The 22,015-nt window shown below is 49.0% G+C and overlaps 1 protein-coding gene across 6 annotated transcripts in view; it reads right to left on the reverse strand.

Annotated features, from left to right (window-relative positions):
• The window catches only part of Hr3 (Hormone receptor 3), a 157,164-nt gene that overhangs the window by 29,116 nt on the left and 106,033 nt on the right, over positions 1-22,015 (reverse strand). For all 6 annotated transcript variants that reach the window (XM_065450835.1, XM_065450859.1, XM_065450844.1 and 3 more), the window contains 3 exons: positions 6,407-6,492; positions 2,294-2,435; positions 1,199-1,430 (listed from right to left, as the gene is read on the reverse strand). In XM_065450835.1, coding sequence (XP_065306907.1) covers positions 1,199-1,430; positions 2,294-2,435; positions 6,407-6,492 — 460 coding nt within the window. The remainder of the gene's footprint in view (positions 1-1,198; positions 1,431-2,293; positions 2,436-6,406; positions 6,493-22,015) is intronic.

Below are 22,015 nucleotides of genomic sequence, written 5' to 3' on the forward strand. Positions count from 1 at the left end.
TAAACGAAATCAGCAGGTAAACACGTAAATTCATTAACTCGCACTTCGGTGCTTCCTGCCGACGTTATTTGTTCCTGTTTGTATTTCCGGAGCTGTAGCTTGGAATCAGAAAACAAGTCGCAATTGATCAGACAGATTTGCTCAAGTAAGTCAATAAGCGCCGTACTTGTTCGGAAAAAAGACAACGAACGCCTCAAAACACTTAGATAAGCTCTTCTTCGACCTTCCAGCACGGTCTTACAGCGCTATTAGCTGTAAGATCTTGAAAATAGCTGTGAGGCCAAAGCAACAATACGTTCTGTCACGTAAAGCAGGGAATGTTGATACTTACACTTCCTTGGCTGATCCTGTAAGAGCCGAGATATTTCAGAAAAACATGGAGATAAAGTTCGACTTTTCAATTCAAATGTTTGTAAAACGCATAAATTCTCCTAATATAGACAACTGGCCTTATGGTTTGAAGGAAATTTGTAGCTAAGAAGACCGCAAGCTCTGTTATGTAACTACATAGGAAAGTGCTTCATACTACTTTGGTGACAAAGTCCCACGATATCAACGCCTGTGGACTGTTGCCTGGCTTCTGTGAAGAATTCCTAGGCATTCTCTAAGGCACCTATAAGACGCGGAAACAGACTTTACCCGTGATATAGCCAGTTTCTCCCCGATGTGCATCTTCCAAAGAATGCCGCTGTGGCGAAGCCGATATTGCACACGTCTTTTGCTTAAAGTCGTACTCTCGGCACGCGCCATGGTGCTAAATCACGGCCACGATGACCACTTTTGTCCAGAAGGGGATGTTAGTGTGAGTACCTTTAGTAACTTCCATATTTGTCATGTGTACAGACATATCATCACTATCGTTCGCATCCTGTTCCTCTTTCTGAAATGTTCCATAATAAAATGCTGTCTCAAAGTACGTATAGCGTTACGCGCCCGCCCAGTAGGGCTGCTCGATCTAATAAGAGCACCAAAGGTTTCAAAAGGCGTCACGATGAGTAATGCAGACAAAATCACACGAGAAGAGCGTTCCTTTCCTTCATACGCGTATTCGCTTTTCGCGAGCGAGCTTCTTCCCCTGTTGTGCTACATGCGATGACCTGCAGAATCGTTAAATGCACGCACGAGTTCTCGTTACACTTAGCATAGCGCCAGGGGAGAAATAAAGGGGAGTTTGCTTCTAGGAGAAAAGCGCGCTCACCCTCCGTTGAGGAAGGGCACGACCTGGTTGGAGGAGGACGGCGTCTGCTGCTGGTCAAACACCGAGCTGTCGGGCGACGTCTCGGTGGCCTGCTGCGCGGGCTGCGTCGACGTCGCGGCGGCCGTCGAGGCCACCGCGCCGCCCTGGGGGCGCACCAGCTGCGCCCGGTGGAAGCGCACCTCGTCCTCCACTTTCTCCCGCTGCTTCTTGGACATGCGGCCGAACTTGACCGCTGCAGGGGGGGGCACGTTACTCCTCCCGCGTCGGCACCGATTAGGGGCCTCAGTTCACGCATGCAGCTACTTTTTATTATTATTATTATTATTATTATTATTATTATTATTATTATTATTATTATTATTATTATTACATATTGCCAGTAGCAAGGGAATCATAGCAGGTGGGCATACATATATATTGGTGAATACTATTACGAATATATTACAAATTGTAATACAATTCCAAATGTACTTGCAATTAATTAGAATGAAAATTCAACCAAGATCAACTACAACTATCAGTAATACAAGCAAAGTGCGAGCGTGTAAGGGATCGTAGCAGGCGTCCGTAAAGTAAAGCACGAGACACACTTAGCGCATACTTTCAGCTGGCCTAGTTGCTAGTCCTTTCGTCAAATATATAGACTCATACATGTGACACTATAACGTGCGCACTGCATTTCTGTGGAATCCAAAAAGCGACGTTCCTTTTCCGTCAACATCATGGAAGCTACAGACGTTGACGCAAAAGGAACTTCGCTTTCTGGATGCGACACAAATGCAGTATGCATGCTATGGTGTCACATGTATGAGTCTATGTATTTGACGAGAGCACCAGCAACTAGACCAGATATATATTATAATCCTCCCTTCTCCCCCCAATCAACGTACGTCGTGCTCTTTCCTCTGGAATTATATTGCCGCGGCTAGTGTAGGCGCGCATTTACTGCACAACAGCACTATAGGCAAAACCTGTCTCGTGCCACTTGAATACACGCTGGGGGTCCGCCAACGAAACTCTCTATTCCAAACTGTAGACCAAGGGAAAATAATTCGCATTTCACTGCAACGGCAGGCCACAACAAACACCACCTACCGTCTCGAGACATTCCTAGCGCGAGACACTTTTGTAGTCTGCAGTACTGGCATCTGTTCCTGTTGACGCGATCAACTACGCAGTTCTTTTGCCGGGGACACTGGTAATTCACGACACTTGACTGGCTTCTCCTGAAGAAACCCTGTTAAGATAAAACAAAGCGTGCAATACGTGAGCGCAAACACACCAACCACGAATACGACCGATATCATCTACACGAACAAAATAACTCGATAGAAACCCCAAGGCCAAGTAATTTTTACAATTTTTTTGACGAAGATTAGCACCAACCTTGCACCAAAAGGGGGCTGTGCTGACTTTCATCCCCGCACAAGGAATAATGTTTCTTCAACTGCAGCACATCGGTTCCCTCTGAGATTGCATGTTGCAGTTTGATTAATGGTAACTTTCACTTTGATTATTAACTTTTTCTTGGTAAGCTTTACAATTAATTACCCACTGCCTATTTTGCTATTTTTTCATCTCTATCTTGCTTCAAACCTTACTGGCATGTCAGCCTTCTATTTTCCTTCAGTGCTGCTAGTCACAAAAAATAAATCCGAGGACACCTAAGCACTTCTTGTGAGTTGTGAATGGGAAAACGTTCATGTCAAATTTAACGCCACTTAGTAGTCCTTCTATTTATAAACTTCTCGCGGGCATGCCGGCGCGTTGAGAAGCGTGGCGCATTTTGTTGCGGCCTTTTGCGAGGCGCAGTCAGAACGGAGGCTCTGTGAGCTGGCGCGGACAAGGAACGCGGACAAGGATAACGCAGGCTTCCGAGATCGAAGGTGAGCGGCGCCGCGGCGATTCGCTCACGCAACACCTGGCGCGCTACTGCGCCAGCTGGTGTTCGCTTTCGCCCGCTCTACTACGTCACAGGGAGCGCTCGTGACGTGGCATCGCAACCAATGGGAATTTAGGCGCCGTTTCGGCTGCTAGACATTGCGCGCCGGCTTTTTCGCTCAATGAGCCATTTGACGCTCTCGCATCAACGTGCGAAAGCGTCAAAAGTATGGTGAGCAGGACGCCATATGAACGAGAGCCAGGCGCATGGTACAACCACCGTCCTGGTATGCGCCCGTGGGTGAAATGGTTCATAAATTCATAAATGGTGTACTTGTCGCATTTTCCATCAACATAGACCTCTTAAAAGTGAAACTAGAATCTGTCTACTTAATCAGTGGCTTTATTTCTCTTACATTCACGTTGGCGTCTCTAAATCTGGTTCCTGAGACTCACGAACTTCGAAGGGTCGCTGTCGACCGCCGACCTGTGACTAGATCGACTCGCGGCATTTTGTTCAACGTATAAAATGAACTAATAAAAGCAAATTTCGCCTGATTAGTCATAATGCGTCTCAAAATTGCTTTCGTCATGGGCGCAACATTGAGTGAATCGAGGAATGAAGCTGAATCGTACAACGGCAGCCTAATCGGACTCCAACAGTATTGCTCTCAAAAATGCAGCAGCGACACAAAGCTCAGTTGCAACATAGGTTCGGATAATACATTGCAGCTGTAGGTATTATATCCGTGACGCAATCTAGTCAACGATACTTATCCTACTTATTATAGCATCTTTCCTCGCTACAGCTTAGAGTAGCGTTGGCCTGTAAGCGTTGATCGTTCAACATCTTACTCTTCACTGAGTCGACTCAGATCCCAAGTGGCATACTCAAGTGCCTCATTTACTTTACAAGGTCAAAACATCATTTTACAGCGAAGCTTTATGTGCCTAGCATCCCGAGATTTCTTCGCCTCCGCAGCCTAAAACTCAACCAATCACAGCTGGAGACGCTCGCCCTGTGCACCGCTGGGTTCTTTTCAGTGCCACAAGATGGCGCTCGCTTCCGCGCATGCGCAGCAGCAGCGGCGCCGGCCATGCGGCGGAAAGTAAAACAACGAACCTGAAAGCTCGCCTCCGCGCATAGAGTCCGCCGCAAGCGTTTCCCGGTAAAGATTACGGTTGAATAAGCTGCAGTTGCCGGGAAGCGGCAACTGTGGCATACAAAGCAGGGAATGACGTAACTACACTTTCATGTGTAAAAGAATAACTGGCCTAACAATTAATTTCATTTGTGTTCTGAGAGCGCTATGGAAAGGGCACGCATAGTTAGCTCCTGAAGACCAGCGTGAACACGATGAACAGCGACGGGAACGGCAACGTCAATGTGTCTAACGCGTCGTGCTCAGGCTCGGCAGGACCCAGTTCATGGCTACATCACTATGATGTAACGCATCGGGTGATACCCCAGCTTCGTTGGCCAACCACCTTCACAGCGTGAACTGGAGCCCGTTTTTTGTAATGAAATCATTTACAGGGTCACTTACAGCATGAATGATTATAGTTCAAGAGCAAACTGTCCTCAAAAAGTGTTTTGCATTCTAAAAAATATTGCTACTGAACTCCCTCAACATTCAAAACTACAAGGTGCTGATAATTTAAATATTCGCTAAACTAACAGTAACATATTGCGTCTAATTCTTGATATCAACTTAGCTGCATTATACCTCGCGAATTTTTTTATTTACATACTGTAGCATTTTTTTTTCCATTACCTGTACATTTTCTGCGTCATTACAGCGATTGTGTCAACACTTACAAGCCAACTGTGATGTTTGCTACGTTTATGTTCTCATGCCACAAATAGCACTATGAACACAATGTTTTGGTGGGCTAGTTTGTGTACAGACATTTTGGAAGGTAGCGCCAAAAAAAACGAAAAAGAAGGGTGATCAGCTTTTCTAATAAAGCTTTCTTTTATTAAAGCCTTAGAGTGCAGCGCTCAGTTTTTTCGCTTTACATTTTTCCTCATTTTTTTTTGTCTACATTCCATCATGTCACGCTATTAACCGCACTGAAGTTGGCGCCAGTGCAGTCTCAACGTGCTCCTCACAGTAACGATTCATCATGACTAGCGTAGACGCTACCGGTGCGTTTCGTTCCTTCATAACTAACAATAGCCAGCAGTGCAGATAGTCTAACACTACGGGTTCTTGATCAGCTTAATGCCGTTCTACGGCTCTTTGATTCCTTTCTCTTCCTTTTTGATTAGAGTAATATAACCATAATTTTATTATGTTTTTGTACTTCAGCGACGAGACGGGAAACATACAGGCTCGTATTCACGAAGCAGTTCGTACGCTACAGCGGTTCATAAGATCAGGCGATCGCTAATAGCGGTAGTGAAGGCAGCCAGCCATTGAAAAACAGGTCTTACGACAGAAAGCCCTCAGTGTTTGAACCTTCAGCCGGTTAACTTGAACCCTGTTGCAAAGGAATATCAGCACAACTACAATATCATGATGTAATCTCAGTAACATATAATTTTACAATTCCTAACGCCTTGAACTTTACAACAAACAAGCAAACTAAATGTTACGTTTATTTTTCCTTATTACTATAGTAGAGCTAACAAATTTTCTGTGGAGAAAAGTAGGGGGCAAAGCTAACGGCGCCATCGTTAAGTTTAAGTCAACAAACGATGTAGTTCCGATACGAACTTCATCCGCAGTCAAAGGTGGCTGAACGCGAAGGCAGCAACGGTTACCGCAAATCCACTTCGCCGCAGCGTTTTTGTGCGTGAGGCAATGCAATCTTCGAAGTGACCATTGGTGCTTCAGCTGTTTGTGATAACGAACGATTTGGCGTAGAGGAAGGAAACAAACTACGAGGGTGCATTACATCCCGCAGCCAGCCTTTGCAAGCGAACTGTCCGTGAAAAGCTTCCCTTCGCTTTTTTCGTCACACTGTCGGCCCATCACGTGAACTTTGAGACACGGGGTGTTGGCCGAGAACGTTTGCTTCCCACTACTTTTTTTTTTTTAATGCGCACTCGTTCGGCTGCCCTGCCTAGCCCTGCCCGCAGAGCGGCAGCACTAAAATTTAACGCGCGCTCTGACGTGACAATCACGTATTGGGCAGACCCGTTTGGCTTCAATCGTGTTCCTTCCTTCCTCCATAAGGTTTTGTGAAACCTAACTACTAACGTATTCCGCAAAATTCAACGAATATTTAATGAAAGTATAGCAGTGAATTTGCAATATTTATTTTTATGATGCGCTTAATACTAAACTTTTTAATGAGGAATATCGATGCTTCGAAACAAACCTTGCAGCCTTCACACGTGATCACGCCGTAGTGGACTCCAGAAGACTTGTCACCGCACACTTTGCATGGGATAATCTCGATTTGTGCTGCACATAAGAAAAGGCGGAAAAACATGTAGCAACAACGGCAAAAGATACCTTGGGAGGCACCACAAATCGTGCAGAAGTTTCGCAATGTCTGCCATGCACACTAGCAACATTCTCACAGGATCGACCGAACAACAACAAATGCAGAAGTGCTTGCATACGTGTATGAGAAAGTGAACACGGCTGCATAGACAAAGGGAGGGAGAGAATGGGAGGGGGAACAGGCCGAATGCTGACCAGAATAAATGTCCGGTTTGCTATCCTGTGCTCATAGAAGAGTAACAAAGAATAATCAAAACAAAACAAATATGTGAGAGTAGGAATCGTCCGCCCACGTGCAATGAAACACTTGAAAACGTTCAAAGGTTGTTGTGCAGTCCCGATCCTTTCTAAACGCCTCTGGCTAGAATGCTCAAGTTAGTTGAGGCATTTGTAACGGAACATGACAATGCTGAAGAAGCAGTGTAGTGAAGAACCCCCCCCTTTCTTTTTTCATTTTCTTTCTTTTTTTTTTACATGCGCTTTTGATATTCATCGTTTTCTTTCTTACTTTCGTCCCTTTTAGCTTTCTCTACTTTTTAAACACTAATATTGCCGTAAAGATGAGCCGCAAGAACAGCTGGTGCTATGAGCCTTTCTTTGTGCGTTACGTCATTCCCCCACGATAGGTAGAACGAAGAGCGGAGCTGCTTTCTAGGCACACGGGAACAATATGGCAGCGTAACTGCGTCAATCAGAAACGCGCTTTATTACACGCAATTGCCCCCGATAAAGATACTTCGGGCAGGCAGGCAAACAAACAAGCATGTTATGTAAGAGCGACATAATGTTCACATATGCTGCGACGCGACCAGGTTACGTCCATCGTGGCATACAAAATTAAATTCACCCATAAAAAGTGCTACAGTCGACGCCATTATCGCGAAAAAAGAAGAAGAGACAGAAAGAGAGATTACGTAAAGGTTAGAAACAACTCTTTTTCCTTTAACGTGCCTTGGTAGTAGATAGGTGTTTTCATGGTCCCCACACGTGTAAGCTTCCCACAAACACAGGGTGACTCAACGAGTTCTCCTCGCGCGAATTCGTCGTATTCGATGGATGCCCCGAGCGTTGCGTTGCATGGTGCGACGGCTGCTCGATTCACTCAACGCCCTCTTGCTTCTTCCAACAGACTTGAGCGTCGACTAGGAGATCTTTTCCGACTGCTTACACTCATATGTGCAGAAGCTGTCACCATCCGTAAGTGCCAAATCCATCATTCTCGACTACCATCCCGGTCGCTGTCTTTAGAACTTAAGCGTGGTTTCGCAGCAACCAACCGGTCACCCATTTCCCGCCTAATAAGACGGGCTTTTTCCCTTTCTTTGGGACGTCGCATGCATTCATCACCGCAATCACAACTGAGTGGCACCACTGGCAACAATCTTGGCACCAGCGCCTGACCGAAGCAGGCGGGCGCACCTGGGTCAATTCCAGCTAAAGGAAAGCGGCATCCGCCGGCTGCCGTCGCACGCCGCTTGCGGAAAGAGGGGGCCCCGGGGTGATCCCCCAAGGTGTTGCACACAGCTCCCTGACTAATGGCCTGGATCGCATTTTGTTTTCAGCGCTTCGCCGAGCGCGCGTTTATTTTGGAGGCTCCCCGGTGGGCGGCGTACAGTGCGCTCGCTGGAAGCCGTCCAGGACGTCCTCTCTGACCCAGACTTGTTTTGGTTTGGGCCCGGGGGACTCCTCTGCTTACGCCTTGAGACGCACGCGCGCGCGACGCGCGGTCTGGCCTGGCTTGGCTTTGGACACGGATTCTCCCGTGGCTTCACTCTACGATTGCACCAGCATCGACGAGGCACTACGCGGCTACCGGCCGGTTCATTTCGTATGCACGTCGTCTAGGCGCAAGTCAGAAAGCAAAGCGATACAGTACTAGCTCTCCAAGGAATGACCCCGCGCACCAAATTTTGCGCATTTACATTGCGAAAAACACTCTATGACTTGTCACCTGCTTAACAGATACCTGGCGTGCCTGCTTTTTCTACTGATAAACATTGTTTCTAATCAGTGAGGTGAGTAACTGTTGAGTATCTGTTTCTTTCTTTTTTTTTATCGACGAAGGGTGATGAAATCGTCCAAAGAAATAATACATAAAGCATCGTACTCCTATTTCAACTTCCAATAATACATATCGCTATCGCGACACGTAGCCGTACTGCGAATAACAACGAGTTTCGCGAGAATGCCACAGTGCACACAACCTGAGCACAGCTAACACAGGCGTCAAAAGTGACGCAACGGCAGCATTTCGCACGGCTGTGTCGCCCTCCGGCGCCGGTTGTCTCACATGCTATCCTACACAGCGACTCCCGAAATACGGGCGCGGACACGGCACGTGAACTGTGTGAGCGATGCGCTAGCGATGTTTCCACGGCTGGAAAGGAACGAGGCCCGTTTACGACTGCCAAATAACAGAGAAGTGCAACAACAAAAAAGCAATGAAAGACGTTGCTGCAGGCTAGGGGGGAAGTCGCTCTACTGTCTCCGCTTACCACAGCGCTGCTACACCTTGGAGCGCCTCTTTCGGGTCGCCCGCACTGATGCTCTGATATTTCAGCGAGCCGTAAGCGAGCGAATAACGCCGCACAGGGAATTGGGTATCAAACTAAAAGCAGGATGAGCGAGGGAGAAACAGAAGAACCAGCGCGGCCACCACTTCGCTGCTATTTTTCTTTCCCCGAAGCGAGCCCATCCGCGCACGACGTCGCCGGAATGGGGCCACGGTGCGTTTCCCTGCGGCACCCGTTTTCGTATCTATCTCTCCCCCCGAACCTCCTCGCCGGCAGCTCCGCCCGGCCTCCGTGTCGTCAGCCGTTGCTCGAAGCGCTGACTAACGGCTGCCGCTCACCGCCGGCAGTGCAGCGCGCGCGTTCGGGAATTTCCACCACGCGCCGGCGGGCCGTTTTTCTCTTTGAAAGTTGCGTCACGTCCCAGTGACCCGATGGCCCCAGCGGCGCTGGCCGTTAGCCTTTATTCAATTCCATTACCGACGGCGAGCCATTCCGTACCTGCTTCCCGCCTCTTCTTGTTCAGCCGTCGCCGTGCTCGTCATTTTAAATGACGCGACACCGACGTGCGTAAGCAGTGGTGCTGCGGCCGTTTCCTCACCGCGCAAGCGCCCGCCGTCCACCACAGCGCGGCGGCCGTCCCGCATCAGAAAATATCCTACGGATTTTCTTCAACAAACATCCTGCGCCAGCAATGATAATAATTAGAAGAGAGGAAAATGCAGGTTTTATTTATTTCGGAAGCAACCACTCAGTAGACGAAGGTGACGCCACGGTGACTGGTCCTGTTTCAAGTTACGCAAGTTAACGGTGCGGCCAGCAGCCTGCCACAATGAGGCGCCGGACTCTCGATTTGTAGCAGAGCGCTCGGCGGCCTTGCGTTCGGCGCGCGCTCCCGCCTCATCGTAAGCCGGCGTCGTTTGCCGGTGTTCTTGCAAAAGGCAATGCACGGGCAATAAATCACTAACAGCTCACGACAATGTGCCTATCATCGCAGTATAGTCAACAAAACTGTCAACAAATGCCGATGGCAATATGTCACGAACCCTAATCGTCAACACTGAAAAAGCGCAGTAAAATTATTCACAGTAGTAATTAGGTGCTCCTCCTTGTTTCGAGGAGCAGTGAGCAGAGGAGGGAGAGAGAGAAGCCCATCGTCGCACGATCAGTGAGGCTAAGAACAAACACGATGCAATAAGCATGCAAATTTTGCTGGTGAGTGCGTGAAGTAAATGAAGGAAGCCAACAAGAGTGAACTGGTGAAAGATTTCTGCGGGGCTGAGTTCACGGAGCAGCTGTCCCTCGATCGAAATAATGTAAAAACACCTTATTCCGCCAAATTTTAAACACCTATGTACACGCATGGAATGCATGGAATGCATGGAATGCGATGTAAAATTATGCGTCCGTCATACCTCTTCCCTTGGGACAGGCCAAAGGACAATACTCGGAACTGAGCTCATGCGGAGTCACAAACGCGGTTTCCACACCTTCGAAGAGGTACACAGCTGTACGACGATAGTAGCCGGAGCGCAGATCGATAGAACAAAAGCACTTGGAACCGTAAAGGAAAACCAGAGTGTCATTAGAAACCCTGCAAGGTTCCTCAATGACCTGGCGAAACCCACTCTGGGGCATGGTTTCGTTTTCCCTTCATGATGGCAGCCTACAATATTTATTGTGTAACGCAAAATCGTAAAGTGCAGAAAAAAAACATCGGGGAGGTATATGGCGCAATATCCTTAGTCGCAAACCTGTGCGATCGTCATCATTAGATATTTCTTGTAGATAAGCTCATGTTCCCGTGTAAGAACATCATAGTTTCATTCGTACATTATTGCGTTATCACATCACAAAAACAGCTACTGAAAAAAGCAGCCGTTATGACAGTATACAGTTGTTAAACACCATATTTCTCAACGCTACTCGCCAAGCCAACCCGTATTAACATCTTGGATTGCTGAGCAGCGCTGCACATCGGCTCAATCCCGGATTGTACCACGACAACGTTCTATGGCAATACCCGAGTGATAATTTATTATACTTAGAGGCAGGCTTCTGCAGTAAAAAAAAAAAAAAGAAGAAGCTAGGTTTTTTCAGACACCTTCAAACATATCAGCGTCAACACGATGTATTTGGGCCGTCATAGAAGCGCAAAGACAGATACGACTACAATCAGAGCGCGATTTTCCACAAAGAGGCGAAGGAAGGTGTGGGAAAGGTCTGAAGACCACGCGCTCGACTGGTGACAACGAAGAGCTTGAGAGCTGGTGACAACCGCGTTTGCGTTGTTCGTTTCCCTCTTTTCTGTGTGTCTAACGTTTCGTCTAGCCTTTTGTCTCACGTGGAAAGTTTCCCTTTCACGAAGCAGGTGTAATACGTCAATTTGAAGAAACATGTTGCTCCTTCATGTCGCGAGAAGAACAGCGTATGGTGATTTCGGAAGCATGGTTATTAATACAAATTAAGCCTGCACCTGGAATAAGACCACTACGGGCAGCGAACTGTCGTGCGGTTTCCGTTTCGCGGACTACGCTGCAGCTCGGTGGCGCGAACCGCGCCGCTCCTGTCCACAGGTGACACCGACCCGATGCAGTGGTCGCGTGCCGACCAGCGTCGAAGTCTGCTGCTAATCGTTCACCGCGACCACTGAAAGGGAGACCGAGACAACAAGTTGATTGCGCTGGCTTTCTGCGCGGTGCGATAAGGGTGTCAGTGCGTAAACGATTACGGACGACGCGCACTGGCGATGCCAGCGACGGTCTGCCCGAAGGGAAGCGTTGCTCCGGAAGGAGCAAACTCTACAGCCGCAGGAAGGAAGGAGAGATCGCCGATATACGTAAGAGGTCAATGAACTCTGACGTGTCTCCCTCCCACTCTGTTTCTCTTTTTCTTTTTTCTTTTTCGTGCTTATCATTGTTGATGTTGGTTGGTTCCTTCTTTCTCCCTGCCAGTGGTTCGGCCGTCGCGGCGCTATAGGGGCTATGGCAGACGAAGCCAGCCGCGTCGGCCGCAGGAGCCGACGATCGTTATACAGTGTTGCTGTTGGACTGGGCAACACCACGGCTAAATTTAGGAAAATTATTTTTTTTTCTCTCTCCCGGAATCCTGTTCGCGCCCGACTCGCACGTGGTCACGTCGTTGAGGCGAGGCCTGGGGAAGCAGAGTGCGGCGCCGCCTTGCCGTTTCAGAACATTTATCAATAAACCCGGCAGCCATCTCAGACGGCTCGTCTGTTGGATTGATGGATGGCTTTGCGGCTCTGTGAGCAGCTCGAAGACAAATGCCGTTCTTGTACATGAACGTTTGGCGAAACTCTGGCTGGTTGGAACACGGGAAATAACCTCAGTCTTTCCGTTTTCTCCTACACCACAGTATCTTTGAGCGGTATGAGAAATACTTGCAGTAATGAAAGTGGAAAATTTCGGCTCAGAAGATTGTTGCCTTCCGTTTTTCATTGTTTTTTTATTTATTTCCTAGCAACGCAACATTATGTAGACATTGTTCCGGCTATTTCTAAGCAGCAATGTAAATTAGCAGATGTGTGTTTATTTTTTTAATTATGAAATTAGGATCACATTTTCCAAAGAATGCCAAATGTTTTTTTTAAGCTTTGGCGCTGAACTCTCGTAAAATATTACAAACTTATATCGAAGGCGTACATTGCAATTTCTATAAAAATGGTTCTAATTACATTACGTGACAGTCATTCCGTGTCACATATCCTAGCTCGCCACGCAGGGCCACTTGGTTCGAACCGGCTTTCGAGGCTGACGGAAACGAACAGCCAGTACTCTGCGTATTCGCCTGTTTTCACTGCCTGCGCACTTACTTTGCCAGCGTTCTTTTTTTGCGTACATATCCCTGCGTCCTCGTAATGGAGCGGGAGGTCCCCAACCTGCGCACCGGCAGTGGCCGCACGCGACTCTCGGGACAAGGTGGACTCGCGCGAGGGAGCTCCGCGATTCACTGCGCAGCCCTGGGAACTCGAGCTCAGAGCCTTCCCGGAGGGCTGTGCCCGGCCGTGCATGCGGCTCCTCTGCGCGGGAGGACCGCGTCGCGTCGGCCGTGCGAGTCCCGTGGTCGCTGACCTCGCGCGCGCGGCTGCGAGCGCGAATCGGGCCCGTCGCGACCGCACGGACACGCGAATCGACCGGGCGCACTGTGCACATGTGCGACGCCGAGTGAAGAAGTATGCACTGTGTCCTCCTCGTACACTGAGAGAACGTCGTTAAAATTCAAGCTTATTTCAGAGCACATTCAGTGCACATTACACGTACGAGCGCTAAGAAAGAAAGAAACAAACAAAGTAGGAAAGGAAGACGTTTTTTTTTTTCTTTTTTCTAATTTCTGTTTCATTAACTTTCTTGCTTTGGCTGCCTACCTTTAATTGTTTTGTATTGTTCAACCTTGCACTTACGCTTCTGGTGCACTGGCTGCCAACAGTCTTTCCTGTTACGTCTTTGGTGATAGAAGCGAGTTCACGCACTGACGTCACCGTGATAGTTGGACATATCAGGCGACGCGCAGCGTTCGAGGGCCAAACAAGCGCGAGTGCAGCGTACAGGCCGCAGTCAAAAGCCAGGAGGCAGCGCCACACAGCACCAGCAGGTCAAAGCGGGACCGAAGGAGAGACGCAGCACCAGCCGTGTTTCGCAGGGATAGCGGATTCAAGTAAGGTCGTTCAGCAAACAAAGGAGACGAACAGATGCAGCCAACGTGGAAAAAATAATACGTAAAGAGGTAGCACGAAGACAGGCTAAGGGGGAAACCAGCGCGGATGGCAAATTGATCGGCCGCCTCCTCGGCGTTCTTTCTGGCCCATGAGCCGTGTCAAGTTCGATCAGACAAGCCAGGTAAAACAACGAATGCCGCACTGCATCCGCAAACGACTCCTGTTGCGTGCCGAACGGAAACCGCGGGGTAAAATGCAGGGCGCCGTGCCGGCGGGCGGTTATTAGAATCGTAGATGGCGGCAAAAACAAAAGCCAGTCGAGCACTTCCTGGGGAAGCGATATCTGGGCCAATGGGTCGACGCCCGCGAGTCGATAATCGCTATGCACTGCGGCGGCTGTTCCTGCGTCACTGGGAACGCATGCAAATGGAGTGGCGGCGTTCCCACTGCGCCTTGCCTTATATATATATATATATATATATATATATATATATATATATATATATATATATATATATATATATATATATATATATATATATATATATATATATATATATATATATATATATATATATATAATGTGGCGACGGTGCTGTGCGCGCTGAGCTAGCCGCTCGCGAAGCCACTTATATTCTGGCCAGCGCAGTATACACAGCGCGCACTATGTAATGTGGAAGCGAGACACTGTGTGCATGTCGCAGGCAGCAACTTCTCGAGGTTGTGCAACCGAGCTTCTTACTTCTTTATTCCATCTATACTCAGTCGCTGCTTAAATCGAACGACGGAATCATACCCCGCCACCTTGCTTGGAACTAGTGCGCTGTGGCACAGCCAATGGTGAACTTTTATGCACAAAGGGCGGGTTGAAGGACTTTCGCCTTTTCATGTCATTGCATTCAGGTGCCACCTGCTACCATTAAATAAATAAATCTAAAAAGAATCAAACGAGAAAAAAAAACTGCAGCAGATCCAGCGAGTTGGAATCTACACACTACGAAGTATTGTGTGAGTGCATAAAAAGTCGCAACGCGACTACACGCACTCACACACGCACGCACGCGCGCACGCACGCACACACACACACACACACACACACACACACACACACACACACACACACACAAATTATGCCGAGCCTTTTGTTAAGAGAACTTGATGACTACTGTCAAGTACGACGGACGCCTTGAATGCACCATGGTTTTGAAAGCAACATGCGGATACGCAACTAGCGCTATTCGTATCCATTCTATCCGCAAGGAGCATTTACTTCCCCATTACCATGCAGCCGCGGATGCGAGAAGGCAAGCTTTCTGATTCCTTTTCATTTCTGTACCGCGCACGGCGCCGCTTCCTTGGAGGCGCGCCATCTGGTCGTGCTGCACGGAACCCAGCGGCGCGCGTGCTCCAATGCGATGGTTTGGCCAGTTCGGCAAGGGAACAGCCAGGCCGCAGGCAGGGTCACGAAACACGACGATGTTCGCAAAGAAAGGCTTTGCTTCTAAAACTGCACAGTGCCTGCCTTGTAATGCAGTGCCTTATATCAGAGTTTCCTAGAAAAAAATCTCCACAGGTAACAGCGGTGCTGCGATCATTCAGCTAACACGGGAATGACGCTTTGTCTCGTCTTCGTGGCTTCAGAATTGCTTGTGGCGTTACTTATTAGGATTTATTTTTCTAAATTTCCAAGCAATCATATATTTATAAACACACATGAGTGCGAATTCATTAGTGTAACCGTAATATATTGTTCTGAACTATGAATCTGCAATGTCACGAAATTGTTTGAAGCCTAAAGAACGAAGGCTCGGCATCATTCCGACGACGCTTAAAACGCCATACTTGCAGCAGCCATAGACACTAACGCCTGATTTCCCTGTATCATAGTTTTTGGATTACTGCATGCCTCTTATGCAGGCGTATCAATATATAGACAAATGTACACAATCGTTCAACACTACTTAGAAATATCTGCGCTGTCAGACTCCCGATTCATTTCATTATCATTATAATCCTCGTCATCGCCATCCTATTTTGCAATCTCTGAAGTGCGAAGGCCTCTCCTAGCTATGTCCAGCTACCCTTGTCTGAGATCAACTGACTTCATTCCATATGCGTGCAGTTCTCCTAAGCTCATCTGTCCATATACCCGATTTTATTTCCCTTCCCAGCGCCAACTCAGTTAAGCTAATGTTTTATGTTAAACACACTGCATTGCCTAGCCAACGCCATTTCATCATTTAATGTCAACTAATATCAGCCACCTGGCTTGGCTATCTAAGTCATGTTTTTTTTTTATTATTCGCGTACGCGTCTTAACAGTAGGCCTAAAGTAACTTCACATTTTGCTTGCACGACCTTTATCTCCGCTTTTCCTCCTTATCTTCAAAGTTTCGGACACACAGTTTAGTACTGCTGGTCGCATGATTCGATACATAGTTACGCGCGCCACATGGACTTCGCCACCCTGAATACAAGAGTCGCTGAAATACGTTTGCTTTCAGTGTCACCGCGTTGAGATAGAAGGCATGTTATGCAGTGCACAAGAATAGATCTCTAGAAAAGAGCGTTGTTTGGTGACTTGGCGCACCGTGGGACGTAAAAAGCGAGGACAAAATAACACGCGCGTTGTTCTTCATGCGTCCTTCGTCATTCCTGTTATCGCATGCTCCATTCTGTCGTCCAGTTAAGAAAAGTCGCAGTTAGCCTTTTGAGCGTGATCATTAACGACTACGTGAAGCGGCTAACCGTCAAGGCATTTTATACGATCCGGCTGCAATTCTTCGCTCCGACAACTTGGCGTAAGCTGCCAGTGCGAGTCCGCTGGCGCCTGACATGTTACGTGGCCCGCACACAGTCGCGGTGTCGTCACAGCAGAGGACGCCGTGCTGCGCGTTCGTCGTGCGCCGCGATGTGGGGAGGGCACCCCTCGCGACAATCGCCCCTCGTCGTGGTTACGCACCGGCGCGAGCTGGCCCCACGGGTCAGCGCCTGTCGGGAGCAGCTCGCGGAGCGCACCTCGCCTCCCGTCCCGCGCGGCAGCTGCGTCAAAGGCGCGCGCGCGGTGGGCCCGCTGCGTCAGCCTCCCACGCGCCCGGCGCGGCGGTCCGAGACGCTGGCTGCCCCGGGTGCGTCATGCCGCAGCCGTGCGTCGCTCTCTTCCGAACGAGGTTCGCATTATAAAATGGGCCACCTCAGTTTCAGGTTATGGTTCTCGTGTTCCTGAAACGCCCCTAATTTCCGATTGTTGCGCACAATAACACCATCCCATACGGTCTGTTCCCGTTGCAAGCAGACCACCGCATTTGTGATTTTTCCTAATATAACCCGCCGTGGTTGCTCAGGGGCTGTGGTGTGGGGCTACTGAGCTCGAGGTCGCGGAATCGAATCCCGGCCACGGCGGCCGCATTTCGATAAGGACGAAATGCCAAGACACCCGTGTACTTAGATTTAGGTGCGCGTTAGAGGTCCCTAGGTGGTCGAAAGTATCGGAGTCCTCCACTACGGCGTGCCTCATAATGAGAGAGTGGTTTTGGCACGTAAAACGGCATAATTTATCTTTTTCTTAAAGAAACGCGGCCAGCAGAGCGGTCGTAGATGGGGACACGTCAGGTTTTCGCGATGGCGCATCAACGGCCCAGACGGAATAACACACATCTGTGGAAGGCCCGCGGTGAAGTAGCGCGTGTCACATTGCGGCCGGATGCCACCGATGCCAAGACTCGAGCTCACTGGGAGGTTGTGCGGTGGTCCCGGCTCACTCCTTTGGCGCGCGCACACTGGCGCCTCTCTCCGCCTCGTCAAGTACACGCCAGGTCCCAGGTCAACGCGTCGTGGCAGAGTGTACGCCCACCACAGCAACGAGCCGGCTCGGCACGCGAGAGCGCCACTGGTCGGCTCGAATCACCCGTGTGCGCTTTATGCACGCGTCGCCCGACGATGGCGCCGCGCATGCCTCTGCGGCGGACCAGTTCGGCACGGGGCAGTGCAGGTCGCAGCGGCGCTTTCCGCATTAGTCTAATGGTCCGCGCTGCAGTGCAGTGCGCCGCTGGCGTGCTTTACTGCACGGGGAAGTCGCCGGACACTCGGCTGATTGAGTGCGGCTGACCCCAGAGGGTCGGTCGCACGCTGGGTCGCCGACGCGCGCTTCCTACACGTCGCCGAAAACGAGTCGTTCGGCGGCGTACGTGTAGCCGACGGTGGCTGTTCATTAGCGGACTGTGAAGCGCGGATATCCTGCGAACCTATCGGGCTGGGTGCGAGCGCAAATGTGCACCTCCCTGAGTCAACCATTTCGTTTTGCACCTCGAAAAGATGTTGCTCATTCCTGCCACAAACGAGTTTGTGGAAGGAAAAGCTAGCGCCATTCCCAAGTTTTAAAACGTGCAACACGCTGGAAAAATTACTTCCGAGTCATTAGTAGGCCGTTCAACCAAGTTTACCCTCGTCTGGCAAGCTTAGCAGATTATTTCACTGTCCCGATACGGCAACGCAACCTCATTTTCTGAATAGGGTAATATGGCGGTGCTAATTATCTTTCTCCTTGATAATCTATGGTAATCGGACCTCGTCCGACAGCTAACGACAAAAATGAATACAGCACGCGTGTCAGCTCGCCATAAATTGCTATCTTGAACGTATTCTAGCCACCCAAGTAATATGGGGTATTAAAGAAAATACGACGAGTACAGGTCGTGCCTGGATCGCCGTCGGACTAGCTGATCCCCGGTTCACTTGACAAGTTAGATAGGAGAATGTGGCATGCCGAAAGCTTCGCCTGTGCAGATTGAACGTCTAGCTGGTGCCTTCAGTAAAATTCAATATTGCAGGCATATGATCTCAAGCATCGCACGCAAAATAGCATTTAGATGCTAGAGACCTGTCCATCTAGCAATATATTTTTTTTTTTGTATATATAGCATCGGATGGGTTTTGTTGCTGTGGTCGCTGGGTTACTGCGATGGTTACTTTTCTGCGTTACAGAGGTTAAAGCGGAGGTTAGTTTTAAAGCGCAGCTTTCTTCTTCGCGCCCGGCGGTTCTAATTGTGGTCGCTCGTATTGGCGGCTGGATTGCGTAGACGTGGGTGCGGACTGCGAGAAGAGCAAAGGGGGCGGCACTGAGAGGAGGAAGGCGGGAGGAGAAGCGGGCCGCGTGGACGGCTCAGGCGAGGACGCCATCAGGTCGCGACGGCGGTGTGGAGACACCACCCGGCGTGGCCGCGGTGGCCGAGATGGCGCAAAGACTTCCGCTTACCGCAGAGCGTCAGATCTGCATGATTTTTCGCATTCGGAAACCTCCCCCATTCCAGCGCCTTTGCGCAGCCTTCGGTCTCTTAGAAAGCACACAATACTGCGGAAAGCGGCATATCGCGAGGCGAATAAAAAAAAAAAAAAGCAGCGAGGTCACTATCTGCTTCCCCGACTGACATTACGTTTCAAATCTGCACACCTTGTGCTCAAATCAGTATTGTCATTCGTTACTGTTAAGTGGACACTAAATAGCAATATATATTAAGTTAAACAGTATTAAGCAAATTACACATTTGCAAAAATAAAACGGTTGCACTTTCCTGTGTGGCCAGTCTTAGTAGGCCAGAAAAGACGTAAAAACCAATAAACGAGTGTCGACGCCGTTCTAATGGTTCGCAACAAGCCATGACGTCGTGGATTTCGGCAGCGTCCACTCGGCTCTGGCTAGTCGTTTATCAATAAAGAATTAATACGGCGCAACAAAACAAAGCACAATCCACAGCTCGCTTCTAGAACCTTTAATGCGCCGCAGACGATCCGAACGAACTCATACTGACTTTAATAAGCTGAGCTGTTAGATAAACGCAAAATCAGTTTAGACTGATAAAGTACTCTTCGTAAACTCTACTTTCAATAATTCCGTGAAAATAAATTGATTACTATAAGAGAAAGTGAAGGGCAAAGCTTATTTATTTTTTATTTCGCACGAGACACCAGTGGCGGTACAGTGTAACGTCACGCATATCAATGTCTTGAGGGACGAGGGAGAGTGTGGGAGTGTTTGTTGAGTACACGTTCTCGAAACTTACCACATTCTGTTTGACACGTTTAGAACACAATGTGGTCCATTTTTAATCATTAACAATTAGCTGGGCCCAAGCGGACGCCTTCAACATCCATGACATCCTGGCTAGCTAGTGCGGGAACGTCAAGGTGGCGTCGCCACCCGTCTTTCTATTTTTAGGCTTTTCCTGAAATCCTCCCTTTTTTTTTCCTTCAGTGTCCCTTAATGAAACGGTACTTTCGCTACAAGGTGATGTTTTTGATACGTTTGTCACCTCATCTAAATTTCAGACTGTGCGGTACAGCGCGAAGCGGTACAGAGGACACGGGAAGGGACTAGGACGAGCGTTAGCCCAACCCATCGGTGAACTAAACGTCATCTACCGCAATAGCCAAAATATTCACTGTACCTGTACATTTCGTTCTTAGGCGAATGTGACTCTCATCACAATGTAAACAACCACTCACGTTTTCTTTTATTCTCGCTTTCTTTCTTTTTTTCTTTCTTTTCATTTCCACGAAAAAACAAAATACTCTATACTTCTCGCACCACTAACACTTTACAACCATTTCCTGCTACTAGCAAAAGGAATAATTACATCCGCCTCCTTCGTTATTAAATACTGCCGTTCTCGCTAGTAAATGCAAGACGGGCACTGCCGCGACGCTACTTCGCGGCCGAAACAAGAAAAAGGCAACAGAACAAGAATACCCGTACTTTACTGAGAGTATAGAGATCTATTACTTCGCCCAAATATTCGCGTCCATAACTAAGCGCGCATACAATTGTTAACATATGCTCATAACTGCGCCATGTGGTCAGTGTGCGAGAGTACATTATTGTGAGAAAAATATAAGCGTAAATATATGAAAGTTCAATGCAATAACTGAAGCAGAATGGACAGCTAGGTCCCGAATTGTTCCGCCTGGAACAAAAACGACGCCTCGGACGCAGATATTAAGCGCTCAGAAGTAGATTACTGGCGCGCCATCGATGCCTTCCACAGCGGGGCTACACGTGCTGCCGAATTTCGTAAGGACTGCGAGATATGATGAGAGGACACCAAGCCTGACTTTTGTGTATTTTGTGCTCCCAGGGGGGTGAGATAGAGAGGGGGAAAAATTGAATGAAATTGCCGCACGAATATTTTGAAAGCTATACATGAGGTCGAATGTTTGTTACGCGCATTTCAAGCTTGTATCATTGCACAAGATAGATTTGTAATTTGTGCTTTGTTTTTTTTTTTAATTCTTTGCATATCCGCTACGACGAAGCAGGCTATGCTGCCTCTCACTGCTGCGTCCGAGCTTAGAACCGTGGCCTCCGAGACGTCACAGCGCACCTGCACCGTTGCGATCTCGGAGGCCACGCCGAAATTTCCCAGCTTCTCTGTCTGCTCGCTGCAACGCCAAAGTTCGACTCTCCTCGATTGTCACGGCGCCCACGCGACCGCTTGCAGTCACGCAGCGCTGTGCGGCGGGCCGGTTGCGTAAGGCGCGTCGCTCGAAAGCCTCGGGGTTTCGACAAGGCCCGCCGCGAGTGCGACTTCCCGCAAGCCCCGTCCGAGGCACGTAATAATTACGAGCACACAGCACCGCGCAGGGAAACGTCGAGACCGTATCGCGTCTTTCCCCAACCCGGCGGCACCGCTCTTCTTACACCGCTCGCCCCGACACCTGACGCAGTAACGGCGGCTACAGCCTGCGCTGCCTTCCCGGAAGTGATGCAAGCCGGAGGAGATAGAAGAAGAAAAGCGAAAGGAAAATGTTAACGACGACGCGGAAATGCGGGTCGCCCACTTCCCGCTTCCGCTTCCTCGTGTGCGAGATCTCTCTACTATCTGCTCTTAGTTATTTTCTCTGCACGCTTGCCCCTTATTTTTATTTTTCTGTTTTACTCTACGTGCAAGCCTCTTTCGTTAACTCTCTCTTTTTATCGTCTCGAGACGCCATAATAGCCGCTGAGTTAAACAAAAAAATGACAAGAGAGGAAAGCGGGTCTCGCCTGTGGTGCATAAGTGTGCAATAAAGAGGGCGAGAGGGAAAGCAGCTCCGGCAACGGCGACGGATCTGCGCGGAACTGGCGACGCACGCACGGCGTTACGTGAGGGACCCGCGATATGGGTTCGCCTCCGCGCCCTGCTGGCGACGAGATCGATATTTTTAGAAGCTAATTCGTCGGCACGGCACTTGCCTCATCGCCTTCCCCGCCACTTTCCTCTCCCCGTCACAACTCTCTCTCTCTCCTCGCGCAGTTATCGCC

The sequence above is a fragment of the Dermacentor albipictus genome, chromosome 4 (genome assembly GCF_038994185.2).
Source record: "Dermacentor albipictus isolate Rhodes 1998 colony chromosome 4, USDA_Dalb.pri_finalv2, whole genome shotgun sequence".
In the NCBI taxonomy this organism is placed as follows: Eukaryota; Metazoa; Arthropoda; class Arachnida; order Ixodida; family Ixodidae; genus Dermacentor; species Dermacentor albipictus.